Source organism: Myxocyprinus asiaticus, chromosome 16 (assembly GCF_019703515.2).
Source record: "Myxocyprinus asiaticus isolate MX2 ecotype Aquarium Trade chromosome 16, UBuf_Myxa_2, whole genome shotgun sequence".
Classification (NCBI taxonomy): Eukaryota; Metazoa; Chordata; class Actinopteri; order Cypriniformes; family Catostomidae; genus Myxocyprinus; species Myxocyprinus asiaticus.
This window is the reverse complement of record NC_059359.1, coordinates 23,838,181-23,856,926: the sequence shown is the minus strand read 5'-3', so window position 1 is coordinate 23,856,926 and position 18,746 is coordinate 23,838,181. Positions and strand designations below refer to the sequence as shown.

General features: G+C 34.7%; 2 protein-coding genes across 7 annotated transcripts; both read left to right on the top strand.

Moving 5' to 3' along the window:
- Nucleotides 1-5,852: 5,852 nt before the first annotated feature.
- LOC127453567 (trypsin-2-like) lies at nt 5,853-15,444 on the top strand. 4 transcript variants are annotated; one of them, XM_051720020.1, is made up of 6 exons: nt 5,853-6,016; nt 6,104-6,254; nt 14,398-14,648; nt 14,787-14,923; nt 15,020-15,121; nt 15,342-15,444. In XM_051720020.1, exons 1-6 carry the CDS (start codon nt 5,977-5,979, stop codon nt 15,387-15,389), a joined length of 729 nt encoding a protein of 242 aa, XP_051575980.1. In that variant the 5' UTR covers nt 5,853-5,976; the 3' UTR covers nt 15,390-15,444. The 4 variants fall into 4 exon arrangements, with proteins under 4 accessions (XP_051575980.1, XP_051575978.1, XP_051575981.1 ...); XM_051720018.1 differs by lacking the exons at nt 14,398-14,648; nt 14,787-14,923; nt 15,020-15,121; nt 15,342-15,444 and adding exons at nt 6,343-6,593; nt 6,731-6,867; nt 6,997-7,098; nt 7,277-7,460; XM_051720021.1 differs by lacking the exon at nt 6,104-6,254 and adding an exon at nt 14,159-14,309 and having other exon boundaries at nt 5,854-6,016.
- Nucleotides 15,445-16,439: 995 nt separating this feature from the next.
- Nucleotides 16,440-17,928, top strand: mrpl17 (mitochondrial ribosomal protein L17). 3 transcript variants are annotated; one of them, XM_051720024.1, is made up of 4 exons: nt 16,446-16,518; nt 16,633-16,834; nt 16,928-16,996; nt 17,619-17,928. In XM_051720024.1, exons 2-4 carry the CDS (start codon nt 16,661-16,663, stop codon nt 17,877-17,879), a joined length of 504 nt encoding a protein of 167 aa, XP_051575984.1. In that variant the 5' UTR covers nt 16,446-16,518; nt 16,633-16,660; the 3' UTR covers nt 17,880-17,928. The 3 variants fall into 3 exon arrangements, with proteins under 3 accessions (XP_051575983.1, XP_051575984.1, XP_051575986.1); XM_051720026.1 differs by having other exon boundaries at nt 16,459-16,518; nt 16,637-16,834; XM_051720023.1 differs by having other exon boundaries at nt 16,440-16,834.
- Nucleotides 17,929-18,746: the final 818 nt, after the last annotated feature.

The window sequence follows — 18,746 nt, the reverse complement described above, 5'->3', positions numbered from 1 at the left end:
GCGGTGGCGCATTGTGTTGGTGGGCTGTAGCACTTTTAAAAGCAGAGAAGAAAGCGCAGTGGGGGGTGCTTGTGTGTGTATTGCTGGTTACTGAGATGAGTCCTAAATTACGAAAGCCCTGAACCGCAAGGTGGAAAAAAAAAAATAATGGTGAAAAAAAATAAAAATAAAATAGTGTCTCAGTTCTAAGTCTTACATTTTTTTCTCTCTTCCTAAAAATTATTTTTCTCTCTTTAAATTTTTTTTTTCTCTCTTCAAAAAAAAAAAAAAAAAAAAAAACAATTTTCTCTCTTCCAAAACATGTTTTTCTCTCTTCAAAAAAAATTGTTTTTTTCCCTTTAATCTTTAAAATACTTTTTATTTTTATTTCTGTACAGCGCTTTGGTTAGCCCACTCACTGTTTTTAAATGTGCTCTATAAACCGAATAAACTTAAACTTAAATTATTGAATAAAAATAAAACTTATTAGTATATTGAGTTGTGTACTTGAGTGTTTTCCTTGGTTATTTGATGCCCAAATATATATTATTGTCCAGTGGAGGACCTGTTGGTGAGCCCCTGCGCTCAGAGGGTCCCATCTGCCGAGCCACGGAACCATACATCACAGCATCTCCGGCCAAAAGTGAGTGTTATCGCATTTTAAACTTATTTCACGTTAGCGTTCTGTTATAATTTACACAATTGAAAAATATTTTACTTATGGTAGCCATCCAGCTTTTACCTTACACTATTTTTCGTTACAAAAGATTCCACTCATCTTTAATTACCTCATGGATATTTTACAAATTGCACTTATTCTTACATTCACATTCGCAGTACAACCTCAGTTAGGCACTTGTAACTTCTCAAATCTGTCACTGCAATTTCAAGTCTTCGCGCCTTGACTTTTGCAACTATTTTCGCCATATATCTGATGCATTACTAACTTGTGCACTTGCAAACTCAGTGTTGGCCAGAGAGAAAGGCGGGGCAGGGGGAGGGCGCAAAGGAGTCGTTTTATAGGTTGGTGCCTAGCCAATGAAATCGGACTTCTTTTGTACACGATGTCACGACCATAGACATATAAATGGTCACGATCCCCGCGGCCTTAACATTACCAGATGTAACACTTCAAAAGGACAGACATAATAATAATTTCCCCATGTTTCCCATTTTCCTCAATACATTCCATCGCTTCCACCATGTAACACTGAGCAAACGGCATAGATGGTTTAGAAAGACCAACAGTTTCAAACAAAAAATAACTCCAGTTGTTTTTTGGAGGAAAAAAAAAAAAATTTGAAAAGAAAAAAAAACTTTTTTTTTTAAGAGAAGAAAAAAAAAATTGAAGAGAGAAAAAAATACAATTTTGAAGAGATTTTAGGAAGAGAGAAAACAATTTAAGACTTAGGCTCAGGAAGGAACTGAGACACTATTATTCTTTTTTTTATTCTTTTTTTTTCACTGTAATTCCCCCCCACCCTTATTCCACTAAATAAAAGAGACCATCAAGATGCAACAGTTCTCTCTGAGTTTTTCCTTTGTATCTAAGATACAAAACATATAACTTTCTTTTTTTCAGTGGAACACAGGAGATGTTTTAGTCTCAGTCACTGTTCACTTGCATTGTATAGAGAATAGATACAAGGAAAGTGCATTGTGACTGAGGCTAAGATTCTGTCTAACATCTCCTTTTGTGTTCCACAGAAGAAAGAAAGGTATACGTGTTTGATACAACATGAGGGTGAGTGAATGATGACAGAATTGAATTAAATGTACATTTTAAAGTAAACTACCCTTATTTTTATCTGAAACAATTATATATATATATATATATATATATATATATATATATATATATATATATATATATATATATATAATTATTATTAATTCATTAATTAATTTATTTATTTATTTACTTTGTTTCATCTTACTTGCAGTGAGAGGAATGTAAAAGGTCACTTTGTTTTTGCAAGTTTAAATGTTTTTTTTAGATTGAATGTTGCTGTGCAGGTGACAGAATTTTTACATATTTCTAACATGGAAATGGCAGATATATAATACATCCCTCAAAACATCCCCACCACACTGAAGTTCTTAAATACTTTTTACACTTTAAGTGGTTTGACCTTAATTATTAAACTCTCACTCTCTACTTGACTTTTGCTAACTTTTTGAAATCTCTCCAGATTTCTCTTTGTGAAAAGTCCCTTTCCAATCACTGTTTCCATATGTGGTTATTTCCTGCAGTTTATCTAAATAGGTAACACAATCGGAATTTCACTTTTGTTATTTCTGTAATTAGATCTGAGAAAGAAGAGTATTCTATTGCCTTTCTCAAAACCACAGTAAAAGTATAATGTTTGAGTGTCACAAATATCTGAACCAATCAGTCTCAGATATGAGACCTTTTTTGAGAAGGATGAAGTGCTTAAATAAAGTAGATAGTGAACTCAAGTGCAGTTTTATTTACAGAGATTATTTAGAAATTCATTTAAAATAACTCTTCTTTTAGATAACCATGACATGACAAAGACAACCAGAGTTTTAGCATTCTTTCATTCTAAAATTAACCAAGATTACAATATTACAACCTCCAACTACAACGAAGTGACTATTTGCACTAGGTGTAAATAGCACCTGCCACAGAGCATTCTATTTGCACTCCAATAGTCTGGTGGAAACACAGAAATTAAAGACATACTAGTGTCGCTGCAGTGGTGTGGGGTGTAACGAAGGTATGGATGTGATTTTTTTTGTGAAGATGACACACATTTGATTCTGCCTTTGTCCAACATTTTCCCATTCTGTTTCCTGTTTTTCGGTCTTAATATTTCCTTTAATACTTTATATAATAATAAATAAAAATGAATGTAAAGGTTGATGGTAACCACATTTAATGTTGTGATTACCATGATTTCACTACAAAATACCATGGTGATACAATGGTTACTGTAGTAAAATATGGTTCATTTTTGACAGGGAAGATTAGGGTTAGGTTTAGGGGTTGGTATAGACCAGGGTGTCTGTGGGACAATAAACATGCTGCAGTGATGCCATTATAACTAATAATAATAATAATAATAATAATAATAACTAATCATTTTTATTTTATTTTATAATAGTTATATTAAAACATTCTAAACACATTACCATGTACACGTAATAAGAAGGCTAGTATAAAAACTACCAGCAAGTGGCGCCATTGTAAAACAATTTATTCAACGTCAGCCACCAAGAAGGGGCCGCTATTTTGAACAAATACATTTACAGGAGTTTTGTATGATGTATACCTATCGTTTTATCCTTGTGAAGTAGTTCACATTTGTGACGGGTCTGTTCAGTGATTTGAGTAGCATTAAGCAATATAGCTACACAAAGTAGCCATTTAGCACATTAGCAGCTCTTTCCTCTGATTTGTGTTTGTTTGAATATTGCATATGAACAGTTATTTAACCTTTGTTATACTCTTTCATTTTGCTCAAGCAGGCTAGTTTTCTCTTTCTAAATATGCTTCTTTTGAGCACTTAGCTGAGCACTTTTTAATAGGCCTAGATGTATGAACAATCTCATGCCGCCAGAGGTCTAATGGAGGTCTCACCAGAGAGTTACATTTGATTAATGTCAAAAATAAATAGAAAAGCTAGTCTGACAGAGTATCCCTCGGTACTAGAGAATGGCAAGTATGGACTGAGAACAATACAAAGAAAAAAGTGTAAAAGTATATAGCCCTCATTTAGTAAAGATAATAGATGTTATACACACTTGTTTAAAAAGAAAAAGGAAATCTATTTCTTGCTTGAAAATATTTCTCGCCTTTCACTCTGTCCTTGGTTTTGTTCTCTGGCTCAAATGCAGCATCTGGGTGTTTCCCAGTGTAGAGACACAAACTTGGATTTAAATGTGTGCTGTTCTAAAGCCTTGAGAATCATTATTTTATACTTTTATTCTGCTTATGTGGATCAGGTTCAGTAGTCCACTAAAGCAATCCTTTAAAACACAGTGTTAAAAATGCAATTAACTATGGCTGGATTTCCTTAATTTAATCGATCTTTCAGTTCAAAAAAACAAACAACACAAAACAAAAGATTTTAATACATTTGGTTTATTACAAAGCACAGGAATACATTTATTTCTGTAAGATATTTGTGCAGTGTTTAAAGTCTTTTCTCCAACATAGTTTGCCTGTGTAGCTGTCTAGGAAAAATAATATAATAAAGAATTACATACCTAAACAATACCATATTACCAGTTATCTGTGTGGAGCCAAGAAAGTAAAACAGAACAGAAAAATAGATAAAGGATCATTAAATATGCCATTAGCTAAAATGTATAATATTTTGTTGTACACCTACATCAAATGTCATTCCAGATATCTTTATGTGTGCTACCTAAGAGTCTACCAGTCTTATATAAGGGTAATTTCATTATGCTTCCAGGTGTTTTATGCATGCATCTTCATTAATTTCCAGTCCAGTTGCCTTTGTCTGAACCTAACATATACACTAAAACTGTTGAGCAATGCAAAGTAAATTATCTAAAATTACATGGGGATCAAAAGTGTTTCGCTAAACTTTTAGATACCTTGCTTTTGTATACGTCATGTAAATGCATCCACATATACTGTAGTTTACACTAGACTAAAAGAAAAGAAAAATCACATTCAGCATGATTATATCTCTCTTGCTGAATACAGATATTTGTTAAGGTCTCTTGAGCAGGTAACAAAGAAATACAATTAAATGTGTGTGCTTGAAATCTTAAGTTTGAGTCATTTTCTGATTTTTTCAATTGTTCATCAAGAGTTAGTATCTTTATAGGCAATCATTGTTTGGTAAATGATTTGCAAAGAAAATGTACTTATCAGACCTAATATTCTTATAATCCAAAACAAGATTATCATGAAACAGGCACAGAAAAAGTTGCATGGTGCACAAATATTGATTGCATATATTTAAGGAGATAAGTTGCGATAGGTAATAAATAACCAATGTCCTACAATTTACAAAAAGAACAGTAAGTAGTTTAAAGAAAAGATTCAGAAAGCATATAAACCACAGATAATGATTTATGAACATACATGATTTTGTTTATTAACTAGCAAAAAAAAAAATAATATATATAAAACAAAAACATCAACTCATAAATAACTAGCAACATAAAAAAAAAAAATATTCTAGATTCAAAATGTAACTTCAAACATTTGCCACAAATGTATTCTCATGCTTGTTAGGCTGAAGTCTGTTAGCAATTACAACAGCAAACTAATTGGTAGTTTTCTTGAAAATATTTTCCCGGAAACAAATGTCGTGTTTTCCAATGTACATTGAAAAACAGCCAAGGGCAGGTTCAAATTGAAATCTGGGTGAGAAGATGGACAGCTGCTGAAAACCTGCTTTCAAGGCTATGAAGGTGTAAATTGTGCATATTCAACAGCACAGCTGCTGGATCTCCCCAGCTATACCAAAAAATGTGCTGTTTCATATACACACTATAAGCAGAAAATCAATAGAGTGTATTAGCCTACTTTAATTTAAAAATGTAATTTTAGCTCTAATTGGTTCCTCAGAATCTTAATACTTCTATTGCAGGTGGCTTTTCACTGTTAGATTATGTTTTTGTCACAGAAAATGTTACTAGGAAAGCATAAATAAATAGTATATCTACTAGTTTAAAACTGTAAAAGTTCTAACGCATAAATAAAAAGGCATTTACTGAAGTAAAAAGTAGTCAAAATAGTATCATTCTACTCTCTTCAACACCCAATGTATTCTAACATACAAATAATCACAATCAAAATGTAATATTGTACATCCTCTACAAGGGAACACAGTGATAGCTTATTACTTATCAGACTTTAGATAGGTCTTTTGGAACTGATTGGTCATAGTCAGACTGTTGGGGCGTGGATCTTATTACCTGATAGCCATTTTAGTCTTATATATACTGCAAGTGAAGAGTTAGACCATCATCAAACAGGTTCAATCAGCAGTCATGAGGTCATTGGTGTTCCTGGTGCTCCTTGGAGCTGCCTGTGAGTAGAGACTGCATTTTTTTTGGGTATCAATTGTATATTGTGCATCTTAGTCACTGTACTGACAATACCCTCTCATTTCTGCAGTTGCTCTGGAAGATGACAAGATTGTTGGGGGATATGAATGTCAACCCTATTCTCAGCCCTGGCAGGTGTCGCTGAACTCTGGCTACCACTTCTGTGGTGGATCTCTGGTCAACCAGTACTGGATTGTGTCTGCTGCTCATTGCTACATGTCGTAAGTGACCTTAAATGATCCTCATAAAATAGTTTAATTTCAGGTTCATTAGTCTAAATTATCAACCATTTTTGACATTCTCTTTAAGACGTATTGAGGTCCGTTTGGGTGAGCACAACATTGCTATTACTGAGGGTTCTGAGCAGTTCATCTCCTCTGACCTGGTCATCCGCCACCCCAACTATGACTCCTGGAACATCGATAACGACATCATGCTGATCAAGCTTAGCAAGCCTGTGACCCTCAATCAGTATGTGCAGCCTGTGGCCCTGCCCAATGGCTGTGCTGCCGATGGCACCATGTGCAGAGTCTCCGGCTGGGGAAACACCATGAGCTCCAGTGAGTACAGGGTTGATGATATTATTACCTCTGAGCTGTTTTTGATGTCAAACTCAAAATGAAATGACATTTCCACTCATGTCTCATAGTTCTTCTATTTACTCCCCCTCTTTTGCTGTATTATTCATTTCTTGCAGCTGCTGATTCCAACAAGCTTCAGTGTCTGGAGATCCCCATCTTGTCCGACCGTGACTGCAGCAACTCCTACCCTGGCATGATCACCAACTCCATGTTCTGTGCTGGATACCTGGAGGGAGGAAAGGACTCTTGCCAGGTAGAGGATGACAGACACAGTACTTCCCATTTTGATGCATTTGAACATCGACAAGGAATTGTATCATTCCCAAAACTTTTACTTGATACTATCTTAACAATAACCATCTGCTATTTCTGTCTCCTTCAGGGTGACTCTGGTGGCCCTGTGGTGTGCAATGGCGAGCTGCACGGTATTGTGTCCTGGGGTTACGGCTGTGCCGAGAAGAACCATCCTGGTGTCTACACCAAGGTAATATAGTTTATAGTAATATAGTATTTAAGGTAATTTTTTATTAAGGACTTATTAAGCTACTGTGAATTGCATATTGATGCAAAACAATATGTTTTTTTTTTTTGTTTTGTTTTGTTTTGTTTTGTTTTTTTAACAAAGCACTGAAACTAACTTGAAAAATTATCTTCCCTCCAAGGTCTGCATATTCAACCAATGGATCGCTGACACCATGAACAGAAACTAAATCAGATCAAAAAACAAATTATATTCTCAGCAAAGTCGCATGTAACCTCCAATTCTGCAATCCATTCATTCCGTTTTTTGTACTGGAGGTAAAACCTGTGTGAAAATAATAAAGCATTTAAAAACATTCAGCTTAATCCAAGTGCTTCTGTCATTTTGTTCACATTTGTCAGTAAACATCCAGTTTTGTGCCATTACTGAGTAATTTATGTAGGGGGAAATAGGGTACAACACCCACTTAAGACCAATGTGAATTTACTGATCAATTTTAATATATTTATATTTAGAGTTTAGCGAGTCCTTAAAATAAATTGAAATATATACTAATTCAGTTCAAACTGCACAAAATTAAAAATCATTAAAATGGGATCATATTGCCCCACTATTGGTAAACTTGTCCCAGGTATCAGCTAATCTTTACAGAATGTATAAAATACAACTGGTATCACATAAATAACTTATTTAAAAAACAAATTGAAATTTTGCCTCAAAAGTATATGAGACATCCACAGTCATTACCAGTGTCAGTTAAATTATTTACTGAAATAAGATGGATGCAATTTAACTGGAAGTACATATTAATAACACCCATGCCATATAATTGTAAAAGTGGTAAGTGATAAAAGCAGCGGTGGACTGTAACAAAGTATTTTTGCTTCACTACTGTACTTAAGTACATTTTCAAGTATCTCTAATTTATCAGAATATTTTAATTTTAGGAAACTTTACCTTTTAGTTCACCATACACATTCAAAAGCATAATATTTTACTTTTTACTCTACTACATAAAAAACATGTTGTTCCTCACTACTTTGAAGGGAATAAATAAATATTGTTAAATAAAAATAGACACATTAAGCAGACTTGTAGTTTTTATTCTCGCGAGACTATAACCGCAACATAGCAACAAATGCGATCTCACTAGAGTTTCCGCAGAACACGGGTTACTATTCAGATATAGCATTGCCCAATGAATATGAGCGCCAAAGATGGCAGGAGAATGAGCTGATCACCCTCCTTACTTTAAAGATTTTTTCGAAACATAGGAAACAAAAAACTTTATTATGGCAATCTGATTTAGCTTTTAATTCTCCCAGCGTCACTCTTAATTGCATTTTTACAAGTAATATCTCAATTAGAGAGCTCTACAGTAGATTTTCTGTTAATTAGAATTCCAATTAAAGAGCTCTCTCGTTTAATTTTTACAAATAAGAGTTCCAATGACAGAGCTCTACAATCAAATTAAAGAGCTCCCTCATTTAATTTTTACAAGTAAGAATTCCAGTGACAGAGCTCTACGATCAAATTAAAGAGCTCCCTCGTTTAATTTTTACAAGTAAGATTTCCAATTACAGAGCTCTACATTAAAGCTGTTCAGCCATAACATTAATTTGTCGGCAAACCCGGAAGTCCAAAAACCCCATTATACATACCCATAGGAAAATCCAGAGGAAACTCATGGCAAATTCTCTTCTGGGTTTTTGGACTACAAGCTGAACAGCTCTGTTGCATTCTTATTAGTAAAAACTTGAATTCATTAGATCCATTTCCTTTTCCAAATCCTGCCTCAGCTAGGCTACATTTAAAAATAAAGGCCATGTATGGCATGATTAGATATTAGCATGGAAGATTTTTACAAGCTTATTTAGCAAACATATTAATTGCAATCACATAGTGTCAGAATTACAGTAATATTGAGATGACAACTCAGATAACCTTTGTTACTGAAGGATAATATTTAATTCACCTTTCTATACTCTTGAAAAATATTTAAAGTGCACCTATTTTGGTTTTTAACGTGCCTAATTTTGTTTTAAAGGTCTCATACAATAGATTTACATGCATCCAAGGTCAAAAAATAATGTAAATTGCAGCATTACCATTTTTTTCCCTCAGTGTCAAAAACGACTCCTTCAATGATCCGTTCTAAAGGATTCATTCTAAACTCCTCCTTTCAGAGAGCTTACTCTGCTCTGATTGGTCAGATGTCCCAGTCTGTTGTGATTGGTCTACCGCTTACAGCGCGTGTCGGAAAGGAAACGCCCACTACCATATCCGAGTTTCAGCTCTGTCTGAAAAAATGTCTGTTTTACCTTACCAATTTGAGCACGAGTCCGACAGTGATGCATCGGAAAATAAACCCGAACCACCATCGCGACGAGAACAGGACGTTTCTCAGTGGTAAGTTTATTTGTAGTTTGACAATGACGTGAGTTAGCCGGTTAGCAGAGGCTAAAAGCTAACAGGCTAACAGCATGCACTGGCTATACATGTAAACAGACCAGAGGCTGGTTTTTTGTTACCAAATTACGTAGGTTAGTACAGGAAGTCAGTTTGGAATTACTAAAGACTCGTTTCAGGTGTTCAGAATCGGTTCTTTCTTTTGGGTGTCAATAACTCCATATTTCGTGCACTTTGATTTTTGAAACTTGGCAGACTTTTTTTTACATTCTCAAACAGCTATATAACATACTACACAAAAACTGTGCTCTGGTGGCACCATATCATGGCTGACCCTGCGCTCTGACCCCAGCTTAGCTGGGATATGTGAAAAAAAGAATTTCACTGTATATGTGCAAATGTATAATGTGTGATAAATAAATAAAATTATTAATTATTATTAATTAAAATTATTATTATTATTATTAAATTATTAATATTTGAAAAGCCATAATAGGTGCTCTTTAAGAGCAAAGAAAACACCAAGTAACACTGGCTATTATACAATTTAATAAATAAAATATGATAATAATATATATTATAATAATGTGCTATAATTAAATATATTTTTAAATAACATCACAGCTGTTAAGTGACAGAAGTCAAAGCTTTCTTCAAATTCCATAATGACAATTACCATAATGAGATGGCATGGCACTGAATAGAGAGCTCCACAATGCAATTCTTCCTAGTAAGAATCGCTATTGAAGAGCTCTAAAATTAAGTTTTTACTAGTAAACATTCAATTACAGAGCTCTACATTTGCATTCTTACAGGTAAAAATGCAATTATAGAGCTCATTAATTAGAATTATTACTATTAAAATGCAATTACATAGCTCTGTAATTTGAATTATTATTAGTAAGAATTCAATTGTAGAGCTCTCTAATTAGAATTCTAACTAGTAAAAATTCAATTATAGAGCTCTGTAATAAAATGTTTTTTTGGAAATGTCAAAATATGATAGGTAAATATTCAATTATAGAGCCCTGTATAGATGCTATAGATAGTAAAAATGCAGTTATGACGAGAAACGCTGGGAACATTAAAAGATAATTTGGCCTTCCATTTGTTAGTGTAATTTTTTATTGGTTTCTGTGCCTGCCACCACATGATATCTGATTTCATGTACTCACCGTCAAACTTGAAAAAACACATCGAGCCAGGTCCGGATCTAGAACGGTTACATTAGGGGGGTAATAACTTAGAGATAGAGAGAGCTATACATTTGTAAAGAACCGAGAATGGTAGATTAGGCCTAATTAATTTGATATCTAAAAGAACATATTTATCTCTGTGTCAGGAATTATCAAATCATAATATGAAGTCTGATTTAGCTAGCTTTCTTGCAATCTAGTGTCTTCGGCCATTATAATGGTTAAGTTAATCGAACACACGTCGACCTCGGGGGGTATGTTGTCACACTATTTAGGGTAAGTTGTCAGTGGGAAGCTGCAGTTATACAGCCTAATATGGGGTAATTAAACCCTGCTATGGTTTTGATAAATGTCTCCTCCCTTTGGTATTTATGGTTATTTTTGACCGGTCAGATGTGTAACCGTTTATATATATATATAAAATGATGATGATGATGATGATGATGATGATACCATTTCTTCTTCCCTGAAGAACAATACAATTATGCATTTCTTTTGAGATTTATGCTATTTTTATTTTATTTACAAGTAAATTTCTAACATTTGTCATTAATTTGCATATAAAAAAATTGAATAAATAAGAACCTACAATTCTATAAGTTGAAACATGAAGAAAATAAGAGAATGTGACGTAAATTGGAGGCAGATTGCTGCCATGAACAAAATATTAATAAAATGACTTGAAAACCATGTCATGCCAGTAACAGCCAGTAGATGGCTTGTAACCTAATTTTATATTTTATCACAAGATATGCATTTGGATATATATTTATACAGTATCAAACTATTATTTGTCAAATCATTTGATGTTTTTCATATTTCATGTTTAGCATTTTAACATTTATTTGAAGTGTCAGTTTTTGCAGTTAATGTCATTATGCTTGCAACCAAACCTGACTATGGTGTTACAAAGAGCAGACAGAATAAGCATTTTTCTACCAATAATTTATTTCAAACATAAAAATTTAATAACGCAAAGTAAATGCATTATAATGTCAAGAAAATGAACATCAAGAAACAGCAATGAACTGTAAAATTCTAAAAATTCAATTGGAGTATAAAAAAGAAGAATCAGAGTAAACATTTTGCAATTTCAAACTTTCTATAGTAAAAGTGTTATTTTGCAAACACGTGTGTATGAGTGTCAGATTGCTGTCATCAGCTGGAAAACAACAGATGACTGTCAACAATGGCCAAAATATGTTTGTAGAGCACCACTTATTGATGCCCTGGTTCTCTCTCTGTGTGTGTGTGTGTGTGTGTGTGTGTTGCATTATGAGTGTTATATCGTCTTACCCCTTCATTTCTGAGTTTGTGTGTTTAGCATTGTGACTGATTTTTTTTTTTTTTTTTTGACAAATGTAAAAAAAAAATGCTCTGTGTTATAGTCTAACCAATTCATTTTGTGTGTGTGTAAGTGTTTTTCTGTGTGAGTGGGTGTGAATGTTTTGCACTGAGGATGTTTAATATTCTCACCCTGTAATTTCTGTCTGTTTTTTTTTTTTTTGTATTTTTTTGCATTGTGGCTGATTTATTGGTGTATCTGACAGATAAAAATAAAATAAAAAAATTGCTCTGTTTTTTTGGTCTTTCACATTCATTTTCAGTGGTCGAAGTCAGTTTTGACCGTGAATATCAAAGGTGTCGCTTTTTGTTTTACGGCCACTTATCGAATCAAGCCCAATTGTTTTGTTTTTTTTGCTTTTTTATTTCATATATCTTTAATATTTATTTTGTTTTTTTAATAAACATTGCTTTAACAAATGCAATGCAAACAAATACAATCTTCTTTAATAAGGATATATAATTCAAATAATCAAACCACTGCATTCACATTAATTTTCATTAGTTTAATCATATTTACTACTGCTGTAGTGTTTAGTACAGTGCTGTCATTTCACAATTTGAATGTGGAAAATGCATTTTATTTTTGCAAAAATGTTTTAATTCATTAGAAGCAATTAAAGATAATTCCATTTCAGGTCAGGACTATATCAGGGACCATCTGGGAGAAGAGATAATGTCCTAGTCGACAGGTCATGAAGAAGACTTCACTGCAAATACTGTATGAAATGGACATGGCAGTTAGTAGTAACAGTAAATGAAAATGGTCTATAATGTGAATTTATATATTTTACATTTACACACTAATGTTAGTCAATTCGCACACAACATATTCTCAGATGATGAAGATCAGGCTTTACTCACAACATCACAGTACATGTAAACACACAGCAAGCAACAGAAACAGGCTGATATGAAAAACAAATTATAATAGACTTTAAACCTCAAAGAGACACATTTTTCAAATGCATATCATCATCAGTGGGATACAACATTTGCTTAAAATCTACATCTCATCTATATTCGCAGTTATGGCAACTGTATGCTGTGCCCTCTATATATTCTTCATGCACTGGACCCTGCAAAAGCAGCTGTTATATTCATTCAGACAGGATCATTACAGATATTTTTTGCAACATTGTGACGAGAAAACAACACTAACATATCTGTAACTTTTTAAGGAGAGATAACTGTTTAAAATTATGTTTGTTTTGATTTGTTGTAAATAAAATTATGACCCTAAAACCCAAAATAATGTACTTGCTCAAAACAGGTAGAGGATTGAATTGTGCATGCAAATATTTGACAGGACCACAGTGAGTGTATAGGGAGTTCAGGCCCCTGGCTTAATTCCATGTAAGCCTGTACATTAATGTGCCCCTGTACACAGCTATATAGCTACATTCCAGGCCAAGAAGACAAAGTCAGGTGGGAAAGCTGGGTGAGAAGATAGACAGCTGCTGAAAATCTGTTTCAGTGAGAAAACCTGCTGTTAAGGTTATGAAGCCTAAAATGTGCATATTCAACAGCACAGCTGCTAGACGTCCCTGTCTGTACCAAAAATTGCTGTGCTGTTTCATATACACGTACAGGGGCGGACTGGGCTGAACAGGGCTGAACACAGAGCACCCCCCAAATGTCTCCAATAAGTCCCTCCCTATCAAGTTTTGGCGATATTTTAGAACAGTGAAAAAAACTAGAAACATTTAAATTCCATATGAAAATTTTCATTTTTTTTTCAATTATATTGTAAGATTTTGAGACTTTTCCTGGCATAGGAATCACAGTTTTAATATTCTCCTATATTTCCAAGTTTACCATGACCTTGAAAACCTGATTACTTATCAGACTTTAGATAGGTCTTTTGGAACTGATTGGTCATAGTCAGACTGTTGGGGTGTGGATCTTTTGCTTGACATCCATTTTAGTCTTATATATACTGCAAGTGAAGAGTTAGACCATCATCAAACAGGTTCAATCAGCAGTCATGAGGTCATTGGTGTTCCTGGTGCTCCTTGGAGCTGCCTGTGAGTAGAGACTGCATTTTTTTTGTGTATCAATTGTATATTGTGCATCTTAGTCACTGTACTGACAATACCCTCTCATTTCTGCAGTTGCTCTGGAAGATGACAAGATTGTTGGGGGATATGAATGTCAACCCTATTCTCAGCCCTGGCAGGTGTCGCTGAACTCTGGCTACCACTTCTGTGGTGGATCTCTGGTCAACCAGTACTGGATTGTGTCTGCTGCTCATTGCTACATGTCGTAAGTGACCTTAAATGATCCTCATAAAATAGTTTAATTTCAGGTTCATTAGTCTAAATTATCAACCATTTTTGACATTCTCTTTAAGACGTATTGAGGTCCGTTTGGGTGAGCACAACATTGCTATTACTGAGGGTTCTGAGCAGTTCATCTCCTCTGACCTGGTCATCCGCCACCCCAACTATGACTCCTGGAACATCGATAACGACATCATGCTGATCAAGCTTAGCAAGCCTGTGACCCTCAATCAGTATGTGCAGCCTGTGGCCCTGCCCAATGGCTGTGCTGCCGATGGCACCATGTGCAGAGTCTCCGGCTGGGGAAACACCATGAGCTCCAGTGAGTACAGGGTTGATGATATTATTACCTCTGAGCTGTTTTTGATGTCAAACTCAAAATGAAATGACATTTCCTCTCATGTCTCATGGTTCTTCTATTTACTCCCTCTCTTTTGCTGTATTATTCATTTCTTTGCAGCTGCTGATTCCAACAAGCTTCAGTGTCTGGAGATCCCCATCTTGTCCGACCGTGACTGCAACAACTCCTACCCTGGCATGATCACCAACTCCATGTTCTGTGCCGGATACCTGGAGGGGGGAAAGGACTCATGTCAGGTAGAGGATGACAGACACAGTACTTTCTATTTTGTGGCACTACTTTTCCTTGAAACTTTTGTAACAATAACCATCTGTTATTTCTGTCTCTCTCAGGGTGACTCTGGTGGCCCTGTGGTGTGCAATGGTGAGCTGCACGGTATTGTGTCCTGGGGTTACGGCTGTGCTGAGAAGAACCATCCTGGTGTCTACACCAAGGTAATTCAGCGTTTTTCTCAAAAGCCATTGCGGTTTTCCTACTAATTTTCATAAGGGCATGTTTTTTGGTGAAAAGAATGGTATTAAAAACAATGATACTTGTACCACAAATTAACCATGGTGAATTGTGTGTTGTTACTAAACAACATGATTGCTTTTATTATCTGAATAACAAACATAAAGCACTGAAAATAACTCTAAAATTGATCTTTTCTCCAAGGTCTGCGTGTTCAGCCAATGGATCACTGACACCATGAACAGATACTAAAGCTTTGTATTGGAGATAAAACCTGTTTGAAAATAAAAGCATTTAAAAACATTCACATGGTTTCACATAGTGAAAATTTTTGTGTTACATTGTTTAATGTTCATGTAAAAGATTTTTACTGAGAAAAAAAAAATGAATGGTTTGATTTATTGATTTTAGTCTGATCAGTGGTGCTATTGACACCATCTTAGAAAATGTATATTTTAAGACAATTTGTCATTGGTGTTACAACCCTTGCTCATTTGTGTGTGTGTGTGTGTGTGTGGGGGGGGGGGGATTTTTTTATTTTTTTAAATACAAAATAATTATCCTAACAGTTAAGTAGCTGTTAAACATTTTAACCCTCAACTTTTATGGGTGAAAACTGAACTGAATCAAATTGAAAATTTCACTGTGAAATTTATTTTTGAGAATGACCCTATGACTTCAGTTATTGACATAACTGTCAACAACTATTTTACAGGTTAAAATCATGAGAGCAAGAGGTCAAGATTTATCTTCATATATCAGCTTTAATGTGCTTCTGTAAATGAACCTGTATTAAACTCAGACACTCTTCGTCTGTGTACTTCCTGAGACATGTTATATCAACTGGATATTGAACAATCTGTGCTGATCGATCAATCTATTCTAAGCCATTATTGAAAGTGTCATCACTCCAGTCATCTGATTTGGCTCTGCCAATGAACAATCAAATAAACAGATACCACACATTATCAAGTGCACTGAAAAGTAATGGGCTGCTATCTTCCATCCCTCGCTGAAACAGCAAACCTATGTATAATGTGTACATAGCTCAGTGTATTTATTGTAACTGTGTCTGTTGCATGTTGTTGCACACCTACAGGCGATTAAAAGAGATTCTGATTCTGATAAGACAACTAAAGAGAGAAGACTATTCTGTGAAATATTGCCATATTGTTTTATTTAAAACAAATAGCACAATAATAGTTAAAGGAATTTGTTCAAAATGACACTGAAAGGTTTGAGTTGCTTCTGTCAATAAAACAGAAATAGGAAAGAGCGGAACCTTACTTTAAGTCTTGTTTTTCACTCCGGACTTATCAGACTGACGTACCATCACGCATGCTGCACTACGCTGATCTCACCTGAATGTTTGATATTTTAGGTGTAAAAACGCCTCTATTTGTTCCCTATTTAATCATCACAGTGTTCGTCTGAGTTTTGTTTTTGTTCAATATATATACTACGTACTTTAACAAAGGAGTTTTATTTTCTGAAGGTAGTGTCCTTCACATTCCCCTCTCGAGATGCGACTGACCCTGCAGACGTTTATCTCCCATGGCCGGGTGTACCGTCGGATGGGTCTCGGACCCGAGTCTAGAATCAACATGCTTCGGAACATACTCACCGGTCTGGTTCGACACGAGAGAATAGAAACTACTAGAGCCCGAGCCGATGAGGTTCGCTTTTACGCTGAAAAGGCAAGTGGTCTGTGTGACGTTATTCAGTAACTAAACCTGCTTTTCATTTGTCCACCTTTCTAAAATCCATCTTGTATTTTCTTCCTTCTTTAGTTGATTGATTATGCCAAAAAGGGAGATACTAATGAAAAGTCGATGAAAATGGCTGACTTCTGGCTCACGGTGAGTTTTTTAAAATCTTGTATACTTGAACTTACGGAGCCTTTTTGCGGACAGAGAGGCAATTTATTTTCTGAAATAGTTTTGCGTTCCCTCTCAGTATTTTTTATTCATCCTTTACGAAAATTTAAAATGGGTTTACTACAGTAACCGTAATGTTATTTGGAGCAAAGCCATATTAATTAGAAATTAACCTTGTTTTGACTACAGTACCTAAAGTTCGTCTGTTGTAGTAAGACCAACCACAATAGTCCCGTAGTTAATAAGACAGGAAAACCCAAACTATGGTTATAAAAGTTATAATCATTCTGCCGAAAACATGGTATAGTTTTACCACAAATATCATGGTCACATATGGTTAATGTAGTGGTTATGGTTTTACCACAAAACACCATAGTTGATCTATGGATACTGAAACTTTAGTTAAACTATGGTTCACTTTGATAATGGATGTATAAAGCTATTGCGAAAAACGTTTTGTGAGAGAATGCAAAACTTGCAAGGGAACTATTGCAAAACTATTTCAGAAAATACATTCCCTCTCTGTCCACTAAAGGCTGTGTATGAACTTGACACTTTAAAAAATAAATGAGTTTTTATTTTTTTTCATATTTCTCTCTTTCAGGAAAAAGATTTGATTCCAAAACTTTTCAAAGTTCTGGCACCAAGATTTGAGAATCAGACGAGTGGATACACGCGGATGGCCCGCATTCCCAACAGAGACAATCTGGACCGCTCACCCATGGCTGTTCTTGAGTATAAAGCCAACCCTTTCCCGCCCCTGTTCCCTGTTAAACGTGTCAGTGAAATGAACTTGGTAAACCAACTTCTGAAAGGATACAGAGAAGAAAAAGCTTTAATGGTTGCTAAAGTAAAGGATTTGTAATCTTTAAGCACTATGTTGTATGTAAAATAATAAACCAGTATCTATTTCAGTGAAATCTCAGTTTTCTTTCATTTGTGTGTGTTTGTATTGGGGAGACCAGGTTAGTTGTCATACTTTCTAGTCCAGTGAATATTTATCAGGGTACCTTTATTTTTAAGTCAATTTCTGTATACAAAAAATCTCGGCTGCAAAACAGATATTGAACGTTTACACCCATATTGCCTTGAAAAAAAGATACTGTTCACTGGTCACACATAGAACTTTTGTGACAACATGCACAATTATTCATAGGGGCCCTACTATTATAGGCTTTTTAGCAAAACTTTAACTGGAAAATAATTATAAAACCTGAAACAATTCAAAAAACAGCAAAAATGCAACTGGTAATGTACACAAATAGCAAACCATTGTTCTGGCCAACAAATATTTTAATTGTATAAATGTCTTACATTAAAATCACAAGTGACAGCCTCAAAAATGAAAACGAGAGCTGACCTGACATTTATCAATAATAAACTTGTCCTGAGAACAAACTAAAACTTTCAGTAAAAATGTACATTAATTATAGAGTTGACCCTTGTCATAATGTCTGCCGGAGTGGTTTAATGTTCACTCATTTATCCAACAGGTACTGTAATTGATAAAAATGACTAACAATTTTTACAGGGTTTCAAACTAGATGCTTGAAACCAACATTCAATACCACTACAAGAGAAAACAGATTTGTGTACAGTATGTGGACTTTTGACTATAGTTACTGAGATATAGCCCTTGTGACAACTTTTACAACAAAAAATCTTGAATGTTTGGTGAATTTCGGGTAAATTGGGTCAACTTTCAAAAAGTGGCTCATTTTACCGGGATTCA

What these genes read in the sequence shown, in the direction of transcription:
- LOC127453567 (XM_051720020.1), top strand. Translation starts at nt 5,977, where the DNA reads ATGAGGTCATTGGTGTTCCTGGTGCTCCTTGGAGCTGCCT. An exon ending in GGTGCTCCTTGGAGCTGCCT is followed by an intron (nt 6,017 to 6,103) that starts GTGAGTAGAGAC and finishes TCATTTCTGCAG; the next exon opens with TTGCTCTGGAAGATGACAAG. An exon ending in GCTGCTCATTGCTACATGTC is followed by an intron (nt 6,255 to 14,397) that starts GTAAGTGACCTT and finishes ATTCTCTTTAAG; the next exon opens with ACGTATTGAGGTCCGTTTGG.
- mrpl17 (XM_051720023.1), top strand. Translation starts at nt 16,661, where the DNA reads ATGCGACTGACCCTGCAGACGTTTATCTCCCATGGCCGGGTGTACCGT. An exon ending in TTCGCTTTTACGCTGAAAAG is followed by an intron (nt 16,835 to 16,927) that starts GCAAGTGGTCTG and finishes TTCCTTCTTTAG; the next exon opens with TTGATTGATTATGCCAAAAA. An exon ending in TGGCTGACTTCTGGCTCACG is followed by an intron (nt 16,997 to 17,618) that starts GTGAGTTTTTTA and finishes TCTCTCTTTCAG; the next exon opens with GAAAAAGATTTGATTCCAAA.